Source organism: Pollicipes pollicipes, unplaced genomic scaffold (genome assembly GCF_011947565.3).
Source record: "Pollicipes pollicipes isolate AB1234 unplaced genomic scaffold, Ppol_2.1 Scaffold_5756;HRSCAF=6815_pilon_pilon_pilon, whole genome shotgun sequence".
Taxonomy (NCBI): Eukaryota; Metazoa; Arthropoda; class Thecostraca; order Pollicipedomorpha; family Pollicipedidae; genus Pollicipes; species Pollicipes pollicipes.
Window position 1 is genome coordinate 93,611 of NW_023596752.1, and position 21,632 is coordinate 115,242.

General features: G+C 61.0%; 1 protein-coding gene across 1 annotated transcript; it reads right to left on the reverse strand.

Moving 5' to 3' along the window:
* Positions 1-14,814: 14,814 nt before the first annotated feature.
* LOC119104073 (nucleoporin NUP188 homolog) lies at positions 14,815-20,748 on the reverse strand. The gene is made up of 11 exons (XM_037227750.1): positions 20,673-20,748; positions 20,211-20,316; positions 19,441-19,630; positions 18,754-18,925; positions 18,246-18,352; positions 17,792-17,932; positions 17,162-17,312; positions 15,994-16,144; positions 15,528-15,679; positions 15,158-15,217; positions 14,815-14,855 (listed from the first exon to the last, which is right to left on the reverse strand). The coding sequence occupies exons 2-11, from the start codon at positions 20,297-20,299 to the stop codon at positions 14,815-14,817; spliced, it is 1,254 nt and encodes a 417-aa protein (XP_037083645.1). The 5' UTR covers positions 20,300-20,316; positions 20,673-20,748.
* Positions 20,749-21,632: the final 884 nt, after the last annotated feature.

A 21,632-nucleotide genomic window follows, 5' to 3' on the forward strand; every position in this document is an offset into this window, starting at 1 on the left:
CGACAGTGAAGATCGTGCATTCGACAGTGCAAACACTTTCTGACGGGCTGACACGGTTAAATCTGCCGGAAAACGTACGCGGTAATGGGATTGCGAGCTCGCGACAAACGAACGCTCGGCCCGACTGAGTGGCACGCGCGCTGACCCTTCCGCCGGCCTCCGCGTCCGCGGCCAGGAAGCTATGTCCCATTCTCGAACGATGTATTATCAAATGAAAGCATCAACGATGGCCAGGCCCGTGGGTCGACAGCGGCGGATCACTTCAGCACGGCGTTGACCAGACGGTCGAGCAGCGGGAGGAGAGCCTGGTCGGCCGGCGGCCCGCCCTCCTGCGGGTGGGGCGAGCTCCGGCCCTGCTGCTGCCGCCGCACGCTGTCCAGGAACGGCTTCTGTCGATGGGGCGGCACGGTCGGCGTCACCGCCCGCCGCAAAATGGCCCGCGGGCGGCGGTCACGACAGCGGCCGGCACAGACTGGCATACACGTATACATGGCCACAGGACCTGTGTTACGGGCGCTAGGCACCGGACTGACAGTCTGGCTGCCTGGCCTTCATTTGATAAACGCACTTCACTCATCAGTGCTCTGCTGAGCTGGCATGACAGCATCATAATTGACACTGGCCTACGACCTACGAGGGGGTACATGCTTCGTCTTTTTTCTTCTTTGCTATCCACATACGCCGTTACGAAATTCCCCACTGCCAGGTAATGTGCTCATGAACACTTCTGCACCCATCTGCACGATGCCCGTGGGCTCCAAATCAGCCGCCACCGCAAGTTACTGACTCTCGCACCAGCGATGCACCTACGGTCGACAACAAACGCAATGGATTGGACGGAAGAGCAGTGCTCGGTCCGATGTTTTCAATGCCCCTCAGAGTCACTGGTAGGCTGGTAAGCCGCAGCCCCCACAGCCAGCAGGAGATGATCCAGGAAGCGACTCGGTCATGCTCGGGCCCCCCCGCCTCGCCACAACATTCCTTACCACGTAACCTCACCAAAGCCAGCCGCTGTAATTGCACGCAGTTTTCAAAAGGGATCGGCAGCATGATGCCAGATCTGTAGGAGTAACAGACTTCAACAAACTGAGCACCTTAGTGTAACATTGCTGTTGACTGCCTTCTGCATGTGTGCAGAGTGCTGACAGCAGCGTGCCTCACCAGCTCTTCGCGCAGCTGGTCCCAGCTCAGCGGCTGGTCGTCGGCGTCGGCCGGCGGCAGCAGCCGGTGCAGCACGGCCTGCTCCAGCACCAGCGTTAGTGTCTGGTGCAGCCCGGTCAGCAGCGCCGTGCGCAGCTCCAGCAGCGGCTCGTGGCTACCCGGTGCCGGAGGAGCGGCGCGCCGGCTCGGCCTGCACGCACATCGCACTCCGTCAGCGCAGACGGATGCAAGGCCGGCGCGCAACCGCACTCCGTTAGCACAGATGGACGCAGGCCGGCGCACGCCGCACTCCGTCAGCGCAGATGGACGCAGGCCGGCGCACGCCGCACTCCATCAGCGCAGACGGACGCAGGCCCCGGCGCACGCCGCACTCCGTCAAGCGCAGATGGACGCAGGCCGGCGCACGCTGCACCTCCGTCAGCGCAGATGACGCAGGCCGGCGCACGCCGCACTCCATCAGCGCAGACGGACGCAGGCCGGCGCACGCCGCACTCTCCGTCAGGCGCAGACGGATGCAGGCCAGGCCAGGCCAGGCGCAGCGGAACGCGTACGGCACGCCCGGCAACAGAGCGCACAAAGCTTCAAAATACGATGGCCAGCAACGGGACTTACCGTCCACCGGCAGACTTACCGGGACTTGCCGGGCAGAGAACTTGCCGGTCCTTGGCTAATTTTATTAACGAGACTTAACTGGACAGGAGAACTTGTCGATCCTTGACTAATTCTACGAACGACATCAAACACTTCCGGCCGATATCCATGAAACCCACGAAGCAAAAAAGGCCTTCCATAAAAGTTTTACTCATTTTTGGGCGTTGAAACCCCATTCTTAAAGCAGCCACTTAACAACCGAGGCCAACAGCAACACCGTTTCATTGTACCTCATCTGGCGGTTGGGACGCTTCCCATGACAGAGTACTTATTGGCGCTCGCATGCACGCGTGAGGCGTGTGTACGTGAGGCGTGGGTGCGTGCGGTGGGCGCGTGAGTACGTGCGTACGTGCGTACATGTGGCGGGGCATGCCTTCAGTTTGTGCACGCGTGCGTTTACCTGATGCGCGTCGGGGCGGAAAACACGCTGGGTTTAGTTCGATGTGTGCCAGTGCAAGGCTATTCCCGTTCCTTGGTTATCTATGTCACATTGCGCAGATGTCAGGTAGGTAGCTATAAAATCCACTAAGCGTGGCAACACTTCAATTTTCACGCGTTTTGGCGTCGAAGTCTCCACGTCAACAGCAATGCATGGCAGGAAGCTAAAATCAATAATCCATTGTAACTTGTCCTGCGGTTGGAACGATCCCACAACAAGCAATTATTGGTGTGGCGTGTCTCGTGTGTATGTGCGTGTGCGTTAGGTTTATGGTGTGTGCGTACGCGTGCGTGTTGGGTTTGCGCGTGCACTCGTGTGTGTTTAAGTAATGGAGCGGGTGTGCATGTGCTCGGGGTATTCAATAGGGATGCTAACTCGATAGCTGATGACTTCAATGTAGGACGGAGCCTGCAGACCGTGACCTGTCATGTCTTTATTAGTTTGATTGAAAACCCACGGCAACGGGTCCATCCGGGGTAGCGCAGCTGGCTACAGAGGCGTGCCTTCCGACCCATGCAAACCCGCGGTCGGGTGGGGTTCGGATCGCCTTAAAGCGCTAGCCACACCAATTCTCCCTCGACGGATATTGCCCGTGGCCGGTGGGCAGTGGGCACGTCAAAAGTCACATAGGACGGACCGTTGCCGACGGCACTCAAACTTTCAACCAATACCGGAAATGCACTGGAACCGCGCGATGGATGCCAGGGGTCAGGGCTCACAAGTGCTTGTGTCTGTGTATCTGTGTGTGCCCGGTGGTCTGAATAAGGGGGCTATGCCATCATCGAAGTGTTGTGTGCTTAATGAGCTTAGTAGTTGCCGACCTGAACTCTGCACAATGTTGATAAACCACACAAGGAGCAGAACAACAGCCGTTGGCTCGCCACCCTCCTAACCCAAACTGTCCAACCGCGTCCTGCAGACAGATGCGAGGCTGACTGTGGTCCAGCAGTGAGAGGGAAGTGCCAGACAAACATGGCGAAGTGCACGGACGACACTCTTCCACCGAACAATTGCTCCACCTCATGTTTCACTCTGAGTGTTTGAGGGCATCTTACTGCAATGTTCACGACCACCCCGACGCATCTGGTTTTGTTGAACGTCTCAATATACAGGCATGTCGCATGTCTCAGTGGTGCCCATTACTGGCCGCACCGTCTCAAAATCCCGCTCGACTGAGCTCATTACACACTGATCAGATCCAACAGGAGTTTTTAAACTAACAACGCATTGTCCTGGTCCTCCGCTGTGAGAGCGCCGCGGTGCTGAATCGTTCCTCCCTCCCCTCCAGTCGGACACCACACGCCCACCCGCTGCAGCTGCCCTCGGGCGGCGCCCCTCACCCGGGTGAAGGGCCGGACGGCCTCCACCCACCCGCCACTGCCGCTCCCCTCTGTACGGCACCTCTCACCCGGGTGAAGGGCCGGACGGCCTCCACCCACCCGCCACTGCCGCTCCCCTCTGTACGGCACCTCTCACCCGGGTGAAGGGCCGGACGGCCTCCACCCACCCGCCACTGCCGCTCCCCTCTGTACGGCACCTCTCACCCGGGTGAAGGGCCGGACGGCCTCCACCCACCCCCACTGCCGCTCCCTCTGTGCGGCGCCTCTCACCCGGGTGAAGGGCCGGACGGCCTCCACCCACCCGCCACTGCCGCTGCCCTCTGTGCGCGCCTCTCTACCCGGGTGAAGGGCCGGACGGCCTCCACCCCCCGCCACTGCCGCTCCCTCTGTACGGCACCTCTCACCCGGGTGAAGGGCCGGACGGCCTCCACCCACCCGCCACTGCCGCTCCCCTCTGTACGGCACCTCTCACCCGGTGAAGGGCCGGACGGCCTCCACCCACCCGCCACTGCCGCTCCCTCTGTACGGCACCTCTCACCCGGGTAAGGGCCGGACGGCCTCCACCCACCCGCCACTGCCGCTGCCCTCTGTGCGCGCCTCTCACCCGGGTGAAGGGCCGGACGGCCTCCACCCACCCGCCACTGCCGCTGCCCTCTGTGCGGCACCTCTTACCCGGGTGAAGGGCCGGACCGCCTCCACCCACCCGCCACTGCCGCTGCCCTCTGTGCGGCACCTCTTACCCGGGTGAAGGGCCGGACGCAGACGTTGACGGCGGCCAGCAGGGTGCCGTACGTTACGCGGCGGGCCAGGCTTGTCCAGTGTGGGCGAGCCGAAGCCGCGCTCACCATCGCTGCCAGCCGCTCAGGTCGCGGCCGTCCTGCGTCAGCAGCTCCGGCAGCGGCGGCGACAGGGCGTGTCAGCGCCACCAGACACACCGACGAGAGCCGCACCAGCCTGGACGCCGGCAACACGAGCGTCAGGCCACACATCCACCTCCCGGAGCCAGAGTTCCGGCACTGTCGGGCGATGCTGAACGCATGGATCACGTGTCTCGAGCTCACCACGTCAGCCATTCCACACGACACACAACTAGCAACCACATCACGGCAGTTGGGGGGGGGGAGGGGGGGGGGGGCGGGGCTGACCCGCTGCCAGCCGTGTGCCTCGTGACCAGCTCCGACACCGACTAGCGTACCACATCACGGCAGTTGGGGGGGGGGGGGGGGCGACCCGCTGCCAGCCGTGTGCCTCGTGACCAGCTCCGGCGCGGGGGGCCGTGTCACTGACCTGTTCTGTACGCGTGTGACCTGGGGCGGCGCCCGCTCCGGGTCCGGGTCGGTGCTGCTCAGCGGCGGACGCGTTTCAGCTGCTCGCTGCCGGCCAGCGTGTGCGGCCGCTCCAGCAGCACGGCCACCACCGTCGGCCGGCAGACGTACCAGAAACAGATGCCCACGCACCCCTTCAGCCAGGCCTGCGGCGTACGACACCGGGCGCTCAGCGCACTCCGAGCCGGCGCCTGGCAGATGCTTGTGGCAGCTGCAGGTGACACTGGGCGCCGCCGCTGTCTCTAGCCACGCCCTCAAACATGGACTCATGCGAAGCTGAGAGCCCGACGTTCCAGAGACAATGGCGGCTTTCGGGCATGTGCCCGGAGCCCCTAAAAGATACCGGATCTCATGAGCACAAGCCCTGTGGGACCCCGGATCCAGCCTTGCAATCCAGGCCACGTCTGGCAAATTTCATTCGTGATGCTTAGTGATGCGCAACGGCCTCTTGGGAATGAAAAGTTTAGACCGATTGACACAAAACAGAAATTTTTGAAATCGCCGGCAGCAATGTCATCATTTACGCTACCGTTGGAAAAAGGCTGACACGTGCCAGACAATGTAAGACATGAACAACAGTAAGATAAAGTGCAAGCATATGACTACTGTCAATGCACTGCGCAAGACACACATAACGTAATTAGTCGATACCAACGGAGGTAGTCATTCATTCGAAGTCAAGCCTTTCCACCAGCATCTGTGCGAACGGGTGCACTGACACGCGCGGTCGACACGGCACCGCTTCAACCCTCCTTGACGTCACCAGGAGGCGCTGGCCGGCTCTGGTCGCCTCGGCATGCGAGCCGGGGGCCGGCCGGCTCTGGTCGCCTCGCATGCGAGCCGGGGGGGGCGGCCGGCTCTGTCGCCTCGGCGTGCGAGCCGGGGGGGGGGCGTGCCGGCTCTGGTCGCCTCGGCGTGCGAGCCGGGGGGGGGGGGGGGCGGCCGGCTCTGGTCGCCTCGGCGTGCGAGCCGGGGGGGGGGGGGGGGGGGGGGGCGGCCGTCTCTGGTCGCCTCGGCGTGCGAGCCGGGGGGCCGGCCGGCTCCTGGTCGCCTCGGCACGCTGCGGGGGCCGGCCGGCTCTGGTCGCCTCGGCGTGCGAGCCGGGGCCGGCCGGCGGACTGACCATTAGCCAGGGACTGACCGGCGGACTGACCATTAGCCGGGACTGACCGGCGGCGGACAGCGGACTCACCAGGCGTGTCGAACGACTGCCGGTGCCGCTGCCTCCCTGCCGGCTGAAGTCCATCCGTCGCCAGGAAACTGAGCACCGCCTCCGTTTCCTCCAGGTCGCCGGCAGATACTGGTCTGCAGCTGTGGCGCGCCGCACGGCGGTGAGCACAGCGCCGCCCGGACGGCACGGCGGTGAGCACAGCGCCGCCCTGGACGGCACGGCGGTGTTCACATTGCCGCCCGGACGGCACTGCGGTGAGCACAGCGCCGCCGGCGGCACGGCGTGTTTTCCCAGCGCCGCCCGGACGGCCGCCACCTAGCGCTCAACGCTGTGCGAGCGAGCGGCTCCACTGCCACGCGTCAAGCGCGGCTCTAAAAACTGACACCGCTACCCACAGCACGCGCCGAAATCAAACACCAGTATGCCTAGAAGGTGTCTGGAGAATCATGGCATGGATGCCGCCAGCCGTCATCATGGCCGTATTCCTCTTACCGTAAGCCCGCAGCCATCATCATGGCTGTATTCTCCTCACCGTAAGCCCGCAGCCATCATCATGGCTCTGTATAGTCCTTACAATATGCTCTAACAGCAGGCGAGACCCCAACAGTAAGTACAACAAAGGCGCCACGCTATACAGGATACACACCAGCTAGCCACTTCCAAGAAAAATAAGTCCGAATGGCCGACTACTCGACAGCTTAAAAAAATACAAAGCAACCGCCAGCCAACGAGCCTGCCAGTCGCCTCGCGGTCCTAACGCCTCAGGGCATGCCCCGGGAAACACCTCAGGTTACGCCTCAGGGCACGTCTCAGGACATGCTTCAGAGCACACCTCAGGATGTGTCTCAGAGTACGCCTCAGGGCACGCCTCAGAGCACGCCTCAGGACACGCTCACCAGGGCCACGGTTGCGCTGCAGGCTGCTCACCTGCAGCGCGCTCACTGGGAGACGGCCGCGCACAGGGCGCCGCAGTGCACCGCCGCGAAGTCCAGGGCGTCCGCCACGAAAAAGTGCTTCTGCGAGCGCGAAGCAGCGTCGTCCACAGATGCACCATCAGCACCCACACGCCGCGCCACTCCTTGTGAACTCTCCGCCCAGCTGCAAGATGGAGCGGGCGGCGAGTGAGCTGGCTACGTGCCTCCACACGGTCCGGTGGGTGTGGTCACGCGACTACCAGCTGGGGATGACAGCTGAGATGGGCGTGGGCGCGGATGTCTCGCACACGGCTGGTCAACTGAGGCAGGCCAACCGGACGACCGCCAGACCGTCCGCCGCCATCGCTATCAGCATTGCCTTCCTCCGGGAGCCCGGACCGGAGCCTCGCCCCAGAGAGCCCTGACTGCCTCAGCCTCGCCTCAGAGAGCCCCGACCGCCTCAGCCCCGCCCCTGGAGAGCGCCGACCGCCTCAGCCCCACCCTGGAGAGCCCGATCGACTCAATCCCGCCCATGGAGAGCCCCGACCGACTCAACCCCCCCATGGAGAGCGCCCCGACGACTCAGCCCCGCTTCTGGAGAGCCCGACCGACTCAATCCCGCCCCCGGAGAGCGCCGACCGACTCAATCCCGCCCCCGGAGAGCCCCGACCGACTCAATCCCGCCCCCGGAGAGCGCCGACCGACTCAATCCCGCCCCCGGAGAGCCCCGACCGACTCAGCCCCGCCCCGGAGAGCCCCGACCGACTCAATCCCGCCCCCGGAGAGCGCCCGACCGACTCAATCCCGCCCCCGGAGAGCCCCGACCGACTCAATCCCGCCCCCGGAGAGCGCCGCCGACTCAATCCCGCCCCGGAGAGCCCCGACCGACTCAATCCCGTCCCCGGAGAGCCCCGACGACTCAATCCGCCCGGAGAGCCCCGACCGACTCAATCCCGCCCCCGGAGAGCGCGACCGACTCAATCCCGCCCCCGGAGAGCCCCGACCGACTCAATCCCGCCCCCGGAGAGCGCCGACCGACTCAGTCCCGCCCGGGAGAACACCAGTCGCCCAGCCCCGCCCCCGGTGCGAGGCTGGGGCTGAGTGAGCCCATTTTTTTCGATTCATGGTGTCTCCACTGTTATCTTCGTCTTTCAAATGAAGGTCTCGTTCATCACGACTTCTTTGCCCGTCCCATTCGTTTTCAAAACATTCTCTCACCAGGGACATCGTTTGACAGTGCATCTTGACAGAGCTCCAGCCAATGGCATGGTCTTGTCGGCAGTCACTGGCAGCGTCCCTTGTATGGCATGCTCTCCGAATATTTCACTGGTTTCGTGGAAGTGACTTTAGGTCAGCTTATAATACGACACATGCCTTCATGATGTCCTGGCTCCAACAGAAGCTGCTGCATAAAAGCCGCCCTTTATTGAGCGCATACCCCATCGAGCAACCTTTTTTCGGACAATGCGCCCGTCTGCCACATGCTTCGGTTCGCCACGCTGGCGGCCGACCCTTCAGCAGCACAGAGGGTCCAGGCCACAGACTAGGCCGCTCTCCGCAAAACGCTGGGTGTTGCCCCGCAACATCGGCCCGCAACATCGGCTTGCCTCCCTCCCCCCCCCCCCCCTAAAAAAGAACACAAATTTTCCCTGCATACTTGAGCTGAGTGCAGTGATGACATCCCGGTTTAGGGGATGGCTTCAACACACGGCTTGCTTCTCCGCGTCCCAAGCAGGGAGGGTGACGGCAACACAAATCATCACCAAAAATCGAGTTCAGGGCGTCACAGAGCATAATTCTTCGTGTATCGTCAAGTAACATTGCATGTACTTGGTGTTGTTAAGTGCCCACTGGACTTTTTGACTGTCAATATTTGGCTACGCGCAAATAAATATATTCTATAAATTTGGTGAAGGGGAATACGTGCCCCGGAGCTGCTATGGGCGTGTGCTCTTGTCTCCAGGCACAGCTTACCTCTAGCAGTTCAAAAAGCTAAACTCAGGCCTCCGTCGTCGAGTCGGCCGCGGCAAACACACGCGCCTTAGCTCACCACTTGCTAATGGCGCGTACTGAATAGACAGAACACATGTTTGGAGCACTTTCACAGTCACACGGCGCGGGCTGGTAATACTAGAACGCACAGTTAACAAAACAAGTCCGACATCTTATAATGCGGCGTGCAGATGAGCCCGCGTTAAGTTTAAACAGCAGCCTGAGTTCAGCTATCGGTCGGTTACCGCTGCGCCTCCTTTGTGTGCCGGAAAATTGGAAGCAGCCACGTGTTCACTACTTCCGTCCGTTGTCACGCTCTGATCGCCGCCGCTCCCGCACCGTACAGTTCCAGTCTGATCCACAAATGACAGTTCGTTGAATTCTCACGGCTGCGACGTCTCCGATGGCGTCAAGCAACACTACATAAGTCGTGAATAAATAAGATGCAAAATTGCAGAATATAAACACCTAAAATCACCACGACCATAGTCGATCTGCGATCCTAAGTCGCGTGCACGGTCGCTACTCACGTCGATTAACGTCATGCAAATGGGGATCCCAAAATTAATCGTTGCTCGCGCAACTAAGTGACTTTTTTCGACGGCTTAATCGGCTGGACTTTATCGGGGCCTATATAACCGACTTAACCGGTTTAACCGAAGGGCCTTCCCAGCAGCGCCAAGCACCTATCAATACCCGTAGCGGGTCATCAGAACGCTTGTGCACTACTCACCCGTGCACATACGCGCTGCAAAAACTCCAACCTCTTGCTGCCTCTTTTGTACATGCAATGGTCACAGAAAATAGAACAGACAACGCAGATGAATGCGGCAGACCACATGGCAGCAAGTGTTTATCGACTTGACTGATCAGGTCATGTCAAGATTGTCCTGAAGGTAGCGTTGTTCGCGGCCGCTACCGCCCGCAAGTCTGCGAGCAGCAACATCCACTCGCCAGATACTCCAAACATGAACGACCTGCGCCCCAGCTTAGTCCGGACACGCAGCAGCTGTAGCTGCTCGGAGGCCGTTGCTCGAGTGGCACAAGCCGACACATCAGAGCGGCGCACATGCCCCCGTAGCATCTCCGATACGTGCGTGGCTGTGCAGATATGACGCATGAATAATACATGATAAACATGATATTATAGACACTAGTAGCCACTAGTGTCTATAATATCCGGTTAAATTAAGAAACAAATCAAACTGGAAAATGAAAGTTGAGTGCAACTGCTGGATTGGCAGAAAGGCTGACGAATCGCGCAGATTTTGCTTTATGCTACCCGGAATGCGGCTGGCCCAAATCCTCCTCGCCCAGTGATTTTCTCTTAAATCCCCTGATAACGATACCAATTCCCTGATAACGACGTCAATTTTCGGCACACGTCTTGCATCAATCTTGCCACACCCTAACAGGAGTACATCTGCTCTTAGCCCGACATCACAAACACACAACAAAATTAAATCGGTCCCAGCCACCAGCTCCCCAGACAGTAAGCTAGACGAGCGTCGTCGCTGAGTTACCGACATATAGCACGCCTTGCAGCGCGGGTCGGACGACGCTTGGCGTGGAATGCAAATAGTTACGTAAAAACTAAGGTATGTTACAGCCCAAAACAAGAAAATAGAAAACCACGGGATTTGTTGGGTGCGCACTGCAATGACATGTTTAACTATGACTCCAGCTGAAAACTGGGAATCGAGTTTAATGGTTAATAGTTCGCGTCCATGGTCGTTTTACGCTCAATCGAAGGGGATCGACCCGTTATTACTCAACCACGTGGAGCAATAAATCCACGTGCAACGACCGAATTCTTGCTTGAAAACGAAACTATCGTGGTTGAGCATTCGGGCAGTGTTATATTGTCCTGATTCGGTGCGTACAGATTTACATCGTGCACAAGATACCTTTACTATAACGCACACTCCAACTGGGGTGCATGTTTGGTACCTTTTGCTGCGAACTTACTGGCACTCCATGCACGGAATATTTCATTCAGATAAGCTATCTAAAGTGAAAAAGCCAGGGGAAGTTTGAATCTGATGGTGGAAATGGCTCAAACCGACCCATCGGCCTACTTAAATCCATTTAGCACACTCAAATCTGATCACAAAAGAAACGACAGATTTAAGAGCCAGTCGCATAAGCATGCGAGAGCGCTGCCATGCAAGAATGGAGCTGGGTTTAAAGCCTGTAAGTTGCTCCGCGCATTAGTCCTTTTAGCTACGGTTTTAGCGGTTGGCAGTGCAAATCTCATCGAAGGAAGATCAGCCTCCATACAACCACGTAACGGATCAGTCCTATCCAACACAACAAACACTTCGAAGCTTCAGCCAGGCAGCGGCGATGAATCCGACCCTCTCCATCTGGCTTGCGCCGAGATATCTTTGGTATGCCATCATTACAACCGGATGGTGCCCCAGTCTATCAACTTCACTGCGGAGGAACGAGAAAGGAACGTGACATGTGAAATAGGGTCAGAGGCAGAACGGTCTGAACAGTGCACGACGGTGGTTCGAATTATTGTGGACATCTTGCAAATCAAGGATGTCAACGAAGAATTCGGTATAGTCCGCCTTTTGATGGTGCTCAGACAATTCTGGTCAGACGGGAGGCTAGACCTTGCTCCCGAGTACAGAGACACCTGCCCGTACATTCAGGAGGTGAACAATGGCAGTGCGGGTTATGTGCCGTCAGAAGCCCATCGTAAGGTGTGGGTCCCTGATCTGTACCTCATTCGAGTCGAGGAAGTGTATAGACCCGAGATTCTGGCGGCAGCGGAGACTTTCCGAGTGGACGAGCACGGTAACGTCACGTACGTGATGTTTGGTGTCTTCAAGCTGTCTTGTCCGATGGACTTCCAGAACTTTCCAATGGATGTCCAGTATTGTCCGATTTACATAGAAAGCTGGCGCCTGGAGCAGGCAATCCAGACGATTATGTGGGATCCGCACAGCACCGTCGGAGTCAGTTCAGATTACAGCCTCGACCAGTTCTCATTTGGCTTGCGCATTTGAAAGTAGGAGACTTCGAATAGCCACCGGGACCTTCTCACGGATCGGCGTCGCTCTCATCTTCTCCCGCAAACTACAGTTTTACGTGCTCCAGATATACTTCCCCACTGTGCTGTTCGTCATCATCTCTTGGATGACATTCATCATCCCGCCAGCGTATGCGCAGGGCCGCATCATCCTGACCATAACCACCATGCTGACGCTGGCCGCGCTCTACTCCCTCGTCAGCATGCACTCGCCGTCGACATCCTACATCAAGGCCATCGACGTCTGGATGTTCGTGTGCCTGTTGTTCGTGTTCGCCGCCGTCGTCGACTGCCTGATCGACATCCGGCTGCTGTTTGTCGTCTCGCAGTCGTACAAGCAAGAACGGCTCGGGTTTCTCACGCCCGTGTCCGGTGGCGCTGGTCGAGAACCGCCGCGTCTTCGACGACCTGTTCGGGGGGCTGGACGACGAGCCCGCCGCCCCACGCCGTCCGTCTTCTTCGACGCGCCGAGTCGGCCGGAGCTGCCGCCGCCGTCGCCGGCCACCCGGCTCTTCAATTCGATACTGGCCGCCGGTCACGCGGCCGAGAACCGTGGCGGACTGGCGGTGAACTTCGCGGCCGAGGTGGAGCAGTCTGCCCCGCCGCCGTCGGCCGCCCACGCCGATACGGCCTCCGAGCGGTGGACGCGTGCCGCCAAAAACTTCGAGAAGGCCTCGTTCGTCGTGTACCCGGCCGCCTTCTTGCTCTTCACGTCTGCTACTGGGCGTACTATCTGAACGCGGCGCGGCCGCCCGACAAGCTGGCAGAAGAGATGCGGCTAGGCTTCACGCCAAAGCCGCGCGAGCTAGCCGCGCGCGCCCGGCCGCCATCCCTGCGGCGTGCGCCCGGCCCCGCCCGCCCGCCCACGCCGATCGACCGGCGCTGAGGGACCCGACCCTACTCGGCCGCGCCGAACCCGCCGGGGGCCTGCCCGACCCGTCGCAGCGTTGGGGCGCCATACAGTCGTAATACCGCTACGTGGAACAGCGTAGCAAACATGGACTTTCCTTTCCCGTTTCAGCGCGATTTGGCTGCACAGCTGAACCACCCCCACCGACCCGAAGCAAACAGCCTACGACGCTTTTGTTGAGCATTGCGTTGATATGTATCTTGGATTTATGGATTCGGAATATATGCCTGTGGATGTTGGCGAGAGTGCTCCGCAGGGTTTCCAACTGCCTGTGAGCTCGGTACAGCTGGTCACTTAGGTCAGCTCCAGTCGGAACGCATCATGGAGTACCTTTAAGCGATTACACGCTCCCTCACAACACGCTTACAATTTGTTTGCAGAGCTGTACCCGTTCTTCCGCTATCATTTCATAACGTATTATTGCGTACATAGCTCGGCCCCTATACCAGGTAAATCAATGAAAATGGTTTTATTCGATAGGCAATGACAAACGCTATCTATCGCGATATGTATGTCAGCTAAGCCCGGATAAAACACGCTTGTTGGTGTTTTCTGGAGGAAGGGGTGGGGGTTATTACAATTTTCCACAGCTCATACTCCGAGCCTACTCTGCACAACTACACCTCAGGATGAGAGCGGCAACAGTTAAATGACGCGAGTTCGAAAATCGGTGTTTAATCAAGGTTTCATAACTTAAGAGGCCGTTTTTCTTTCACGCCAGCTGCTAGCTTGTCACACTGCCCTGCACATCTACCAGCAAAGTCTCCTGCCCAGCCAGCTGGCGGTGACGACCTCATCCGATTTGAGTGGTTGTTGGACGCATGTTACAGTTGTTGGACGGACGTCACAGTTGTTGGACGGACGTTTTAGTTGTTGGACGCACGTTACAGTTGCTGGGGGACGTTACAGCTGTTGGACGGACGTTGTAGTTGTTGGGGGACGTTACAGTTGTTAGACGGACGTCACAGTTGTTAGACGGACGTAACAGCTGTTGGACGGACGGCCGGCAGGTCAGCCCGGCAGTCCGGCGACATGGACCTCAGGTCACCGATGGGCAGCGCACGCGACAGCGCCAGGTCCCGTCGGCCAATACATGGCCAGCTTCTAGCGCTGACAATGGCTCACTCAATGGAGTCAGGCTACTTGGGAACATGCTGTGAAATACTCGCACATCACTGGTGAGGGCTCAAGCATTTCTACAGCTGGTTAATGTCCTTTCTGTTGCACGTATGGGCAATTATGTAGGGCGACGGATGATGGGTATCGCAGCAGGCCAAGCCGAGCACAGACGGCTTGTCCCTACCATCTCCCCAGACCAGGCCCAGCGGGATCACTGTACCACCTCCCCAGACCAGGCCCCGCAGGGATCACTGTACCATCTCCCCAGACCAGGCCCCGCAGGGATCACTGTACCATCTCCCCAGACCAGGCCCAGCGGGATCACTGCACTATCTCCCCAGACCAGGCCCCGCAGGGATCACTGTACCATCTCCCCAGACCAGGCCCAGCGGGATCACTGTACCATCTCCCCAGACCAGGCCCAGCGGGATCACTGTACCATCTCCCCAGACCAGGCCCCGCAGGGATCACTGTACTATCTCCCCAGACCAGGCCCCACAGGGATCACTGTACCACCTCCCCAGACCAGCCCCAGCGGGATCACTGTACTATCTCCCCAGACCAGGCCCAGAAGGGATCACTGTACTATCTCCCCAGACCAGGCCCAGCGGGATCACTGTACCATCTCCCCAGACCAGGCCCCCAGGGATCACTGTACTATCTCCCCAGACCAGGCCCAGAAGAGATCACTGCACCATCTCCCCAGACCAGGCCCAGCGGGATCACTGTACCATCTCCCCGACCAGGCCCATCTACTCTCCGACCTGGTCCGGCAGCGTGGGCGCGTGCTCACCTTCTGACGCAGATCAGCCAGTGGCAGGCAGAGCTCGCTGGAGAGGCTAAGCGAGACGGCAGCGCGCGCCGCCTCCGGCTGGGCGGCGGCCGCTAGCGCCGCCTGCAGGAGCCGCTCGCACAGCTCGGGCTGCTGGGGCCGGCGCAGGCGGCGTCCCAGCGCTACCAGCACGGCCGGCAGCGTCGAGCGGCCGGGCAGCGGGCGGCGCGCCGGCGCGACGGCCTGCAGCTGACGGAGCAGCAGCGCCGCCAGACCGGCCAGACGCACGGATGGCGCCGGCGCGTCGGCCGGCTCCGTGTGACGCAGCGCCAGCTCCAGCGTTTGGCAGGCGGGCGACAGGCAGCGCCGCCAGAGTGGCGGCTCTGGCGGCGGGCCGCAGCGGGGCGTCAGCGGCCGGCCGTAGCCCACAGCGACACACACAGAGGCGGCACACCACGGTGACAGGACACAGCACAATTGATGTACTGACTTCATCCTACCTTGTGCCAAGAGGGCCCAAAAATTTCACACTCACAGTCTTTTGACGGCACCCAGTCCACGAAAAGTTGCGCATCAATGAGGAGGTTCGCACAGCAGTCCGGCACGCCAGCGCCAACTCGCTGACAGCTGTGGGGCGATGTGGGGATGCATGGCTGAGAGCGGGGGCGCACCGAGCTGCGGGACAGCCCTCACCCTGCTCGGCGGTCCCGGAGCTCTGCTGCAGGGTGTGCAGCACGGTGGTGAGCACGGCTGTGCGGGCCCGCACGTGCACCTGCTCGAAGCGGGCGCTGCAGGCCTCCAGCAGGCTGCAGCAGCGCTCCTGGACGGCGCGCTCGGCGCAGCGTCTGCCCACGCGTGGCCGCCGATCAGCGGTCAGCGACGCCAGCCAAGAGGATGGCCGGCTCGGTGCTGACGCACAGCCCAGACCGCGGCACTGCTCACGGCAGGCCAACGGACAGCCGACCACTCACAACGGTGTCAACGGCACGTCCCATGAACATCTCACATGGAGCCCCACCCGCGCCCGCCGAGTGCACCACCATGCAGCCAGCATTTCAACTACGACAATGAACATGCCAGCACGCGCCAGTTGCTGCTGCTCCACCCTTGTTCGCCCCGGTTTCCCGCGGGCGTCCCTCCCGCCGATGGCGTCACTCACTCCGGCCAGCGGGCGGCCAGCGTCATGACCAGCTCCGAGAGGGTGTTGACCAGCCGCGGCCGGCCGTCGGCGGTCAGCTGTCTCTCCAGCGCCGTCATCAGGTCCAGCAGTAGGCGCTGCTGGCTGTCCGTCGAGAGCTTCACCATCTCGCCTGCGATCGTCCCGGCGTCGGTCAGACGACAGATGGCCGCGCGTGTCCGGTGCACCCAGCCGAGGGCTCGTATCTGAGCCGACCGCGGCGGCACCCGAGGTCTGACATGAGCCCAGAGCGAGTCCTGACCGCAATTCCCACCCCGTGTGTTGATGTCCAAGCCTGAGTAGTAGCTCCAAGCCTGACCACCTCTGTATGAGCGGATCAGAGCAGAAATACCGCCTTCGAATGGCTGGCCAGCGTCGGGCGAGGCCGTGGCCGCTTGGGGAAAGTAAAACGTGTCCTGATTTTAACAAAACTGGTCCTATTAGCGTTCTGCCAGAAGCCTCAGTTACCTACATTTTCTTTTAAAGCCATGAATGCGCCTCACTCGGTCAGACTCTGACCGCCTTGGGGAGGGGGTGTGGTGTGGCTGGCCCCTGGACAGCCCTTCATCCGACCTGTCACTCAATGACGTGAGCTGTGCGTCCGAGCCCGCCTGACCCCGCAGTCTGACCCCTTGTGACCGGCAGCCCCACCTGGCGCGGCCGCCACCAGACACCTGTCCGACCCCGCGTGACCTGGCGCGGCCGCCACCAACACCAGTCTGACCCCGTGTGACCGACCTCACCTGGCGCGGCCGACACCAAACACCAGTCTGACCCCGTGTGACCGACCTCACCTGGCGCGGCCGACACCAAACACCAGTCTAACCCCGTGTGACCGACCTCACCTGGCGCGGCCGACACCAAACACCAGTCTAACCCCGTGTGACCGACCTCACCTGGCGCGGCCGCCACCAGACACCAGTCTAACCCCGTGTGACCGACCTCACTTGGCGCGGCCGCCACCAGACACCAGTCTAACCCCGTGTGACCGACCTCACCTGGCGCGGCCGCCACCAGACACCAGTCTAACCCCTGTGACCGACCTCACCTGGCGCGGCCGCTACCAGACACCAGTCTGACCCCGTGTGACCGACCTCACCTGGCGCGGCCGCTACCAGACACCAGTCTGACCCCGTGTGACCGACCTCACCTGGCGCGGCCGCCACCAGACACCAGTCCCGCCAGGCCAGCAGCAGCTTGGCGCCGTCGTCCTGCTTCTCCTCGGAGGCCTCCTCCTGACCAGTCAGGTCCACCGACGAGTTCAGGTCGGACGACAGCGAGCACGTCACATCCATCACCAGCTGCGGCGCGGCATCATCAGGGGTCAGGCACTCAGCCAGCGGCGGCTGGAGTGCCAGCCACCCACCCACGGTCAACGAGCGTCAGCCACCAGATATGGTTGAGGTGCGGGGGGGGGGGGCGGAGAGTGCAGACACAGGGACCTGTGGCGGCCGGACTCCAGCAACGGCCGCCGCAGCAACGACGCTGGTGCGCACCGGCCGCAGGACGATGTGATGCAGCATCTGGCCGGCCCTACCTCATAAGCCGCCTGCTGCACTGGCGACTGGCCGGTCACACGGCCTCCGCCCTCACAGAGGAGCCGGCCCCGCCTGACGTCCGCCGCCCCCTTTGACCACGTGTTGAGCAGACGGCCGCCGTCGCCGGTGACGCCGGCCAGCACAGCCGCCAGCCGGCGGTCCGTCTGCCGGCCGTAGTAGAGCTGCAGCGCCAGCGTGCGCAGCAGGTGGGCGGCCAGCAGCAGCGGCAGCGGCGCGGGTGCCGAAAGCAGCGGCGCCGTCAGGTCCGACCAGAAGTGCTCGGCGCCGCTCAGGTAGGTCAGCGCCGAGCCGCACTGGCCCAGCCAGAGGGCATGTACGAGCGCCGCCGCCGCCAGCAGCAGCGGCGACTGGCGCCCGTCCGGCTGCCGGCAAGGAGCGGGGCGTCAGAAGGGCGGCCGCGGTCCAGGTCAGGCCCGCCGGCGGCGGGGTCCAGGTCAGGCCCGGCGGCGGTCGGTCGGCGGTGGGCGCAGACACGATGGCACGCACGCCTTCGATGCACGTGCTCTTGGAAAATGCACAACAGGTAGAGCACATTGCATCCCTGGCGGGCATTTGCAAAATGTGATTCACACAGTAGCAGGGCACTGTGATACCTGCCACAATCATACACATTCAATTTAGTCACAACTTTAGAGGTCCACTCTTCGGATGGACAGTATGCAGGCTTAGCCTTACATCGTTATGTTCTTTTAGAATGATGAGCAGCTCTTCCAGGAATCCACCCTCGTCGTCCTGCTCGGCCTTCTTCTTCGATCCTTCCTCAGTTTCAATGGCACCAATTCCTGCAGAATTTGGGAGAGGCTACAGCTGATGTCAATTAGGCCAGATTCGGCCATTAATAGCCCAGCAGCGCCAGTCGTGGGCCAAACGACAGAAAATGGCGGACTACGCACTGCATCCACGGCAACAGCAAACCCCACCCACCATGTTTCACGTTCCACTTTCTGCTAATTGCGAAGGCGACCACGCAAAAGTCAGACAAATAAAAGCCATCACTATCTATATATACAAAAAAGACCGCAGCGTATGCATGATGTCACATATCCTATTAAAATGAATTATCAAGATTGGAGAATGTCACGGTGACAATGAATCTCGAGCACACAACGTCCAGTCCTGAGCCGTGCCTTTGTCCTGCCTCCGTAAGCCCGTGTGTGAGCCCCGGCAAGCCCGTGTGACCCACCAATGAGCCGCTGCAGCAGGCCCGGCTGTGACGTCACGCAGGTGGCTATGAAGTCGAGGATGGCCACCTTCAGGTTGACGTCCTCCGTTTCGGAGCGGAGTCGCGTCAGGATGACGCCGCAGATGACGTCCGAGTCCTGGCCGAACGAGGCCAGCAGCGACATCGGGAACACCTGGTCAGATCAGAGACGGCCGGCGGCCGGGTTACACCGGCGCCCGGCACACAGATGACGTCCGAGTCCTGGCCGAGCGAGGCCGGCAGCGACATCGGGAACACCTGGTCAGATCAGAGACGGCCGGCAGCCGGGTCACACCGGCGCCCGGCACACCCACTGCAAGATGGCAGCGTCACTGTTTACAGCCAGGCAACGACGGACAACTCACAGGCTCTGCAAGTGGGGACATCGCGGGCGGGCCACCGAAAAGCATCTCCACGGGTAGAAGCACAGTGGTTCCAACAGAGACATCGAATATGCTCCGCCAGCCCTCGGTAGGATATGCACTACTCCTTGAAGCTCTATCGCTCCAATTCGCACCGCTAAATGTTAAGCCCTGTCCGGTGGCAGACACCACTTCATGAGCAAACCGACATGCTGTGCATGCTCCCGCCAGTGCAGGAGACTGCTAGCGACGGGCGACTGGTGACCCAGGCGGCCTGGTGCGTCGGCGGCGCCGCCGGCCGTCGCACCTTGGCCAGTCGCAGCAGGAGCCGGATGGCCAGCGTCGGCAGGTGCGGATTGTGCCGGTGGAACAGGTACTGGGCGATGGCCAGCACGGGCCGCAGCTGACTGCGGCCGGCCGGCTGCTCGGTCAGCAGACGCTCCAGCAGACTCGGCTCCGGGCCGACCGACGACGCGCGGCAACGAAGCATCAGCAGTCTGAGCGGCGGGCCATGTCACAGGTCAGAGATCAGACACGCACGCATGGACGAGGTCAAACGTCAGGCCAGACACACGCACGGGCGAGGTCAAATGTCAGGGTCACACACATGCATGGCTGAAATCAAAGATCAAGGTCAGACACACACGCATGGGCGGGGTCAAACGTCGGGTCGGAAGCACAAGCACGGGAGAGGTCAAAGGTCAGGGTCAGACACACACGCATGGGCGGGGTCAAACGTCATGTCAGAAGCACAAGCACGGGAGAGGTCAAAGGTCAGGGTCAGACACACGCACGGACGAGGTCAGACGGCCAGCAGGCGGGCCAGTCAACTGCAACCGCACATCTGTACAAGGCCACAAGGCCCGACAACTCTGCATACAACCCTAGTCATTGTCACAAGGCGTGTGTCCGAATAGACACATGCCGTTATTAGCACCGCTGTATACCACATAGGGACAGAATTCATAAAAGCAACTGCTCATGAACTCCACGCACGCAGGAAACGATGCCACCCACAAAAAACCTGCCGCACAGAGTTCAATGGCACTGGCTGCTCAGGAGGCTTGTGGGACGCACCTGTTAAGCACGGACAGCGCCACATGGATGAGACGGATAAACTCCAGACCTGCTCCCGTGTCCCAGTGGGTCTGCTCCTCTAGCAGCATGACGATACGAGCTTCACCTGCCAGAACCATGGTGCAACACTGGGGAACGACTGCAAGACGACGGGCGACGGGCGTGGTGGCGCGTAACCGCTGACGCTTTCGTCACAAAACAACGATCATAACGCTGCGCGCAAGACACCGCAACACGTCCAACACCACCCACAGGATGTGGTCGTTCACACCCGAACGGATCGCACGGCAAATCATCCTGCCCAGCTGGACACTGCATCCCGCAGTCAGACTATCGCCGATCGCTCCGGCGCCAACCAGGTCACGGCGTTTGGTTAGGACGTGTGGCTGCAAAGCCTGGCCACTAGGGTTGTCGCCACAATGGAATGGTGAGGGTCGCCGGCGGCCGTGCCGCCCCACCCACCGTGCACCACCAGCGAGAGCAGCGTCTCAGCCGCCGGCGAGTCGGTAAGCGCGCGCGCCACCAGCGCCTGCAGCGGTCCGGGCCGCTCCAGCGCCAGCAGGGCGTGGCAGAGGCTGAGACAGGCGCGGCCGAGCGCGGTCTGGTCGCCGCGCCGCGCGTACTGCCACCGCTCGTGCGCCGGGAACACGTCGCGCAGCACGAACGCCACGCAGGGCGCCAGCGCTGGAAGCTCCAGCTGTGGCGCCGCCTGCCGGGTCGGCGCCCAGACATCGGACGGGTCACACGGCTCGCCACCGACAGCAGTGGCCATACAGATAGCTGGTGACGCCTCACGGCGCGTCTCGGCTGCACGGACCACCAGCAGCGACCGCGTGCCATCGACACCCCCAGACACAACCAACAGACGACGCGGTCGGCACGCGCCGAGGAAAACTGGACGCCGGTGGGTCACAGGAACTAGACTGCCAATCTTCACTACGATGGTATTACACCGTACGTAGGAACCTCGTAAGATAACTTCGAAACAATGCAGCATCCAGGCAAAACTTGGACGGCTATATAACGAGAAACCTACGCAGACCTATGTATGTGATGTGAGCAAAGCTGACGCAAGATTAACCAAAAGTCTGCATACATCGACAATACTAGAAGAATGTTGCACCCATGCCCAGGAGAGCGATGGTGTCCGCGCTCTGTCCGTGCAAGGGTGCACGAGCCGCGCGGCCGCCGCCCACCTGGACGGTGTTGAGCAGCAGCTGGAGGAAGGCCTGCGTCAGCGGGTAGCGCCGCTGCACGCACTCGTGCGCCTCTATCAGCTCTCCGAGGCGGCCGGCGACCACCGACTGCAGCGGGTCGGCGCCGGCGCCGGCGCACGGCAGTAACCTGCAGCGTGTCACAGCCATCAGACCGAGCACGGCCGACCCAGGGCCCCCTGGTGGTACGCCAACGAGCGGGGTGGTC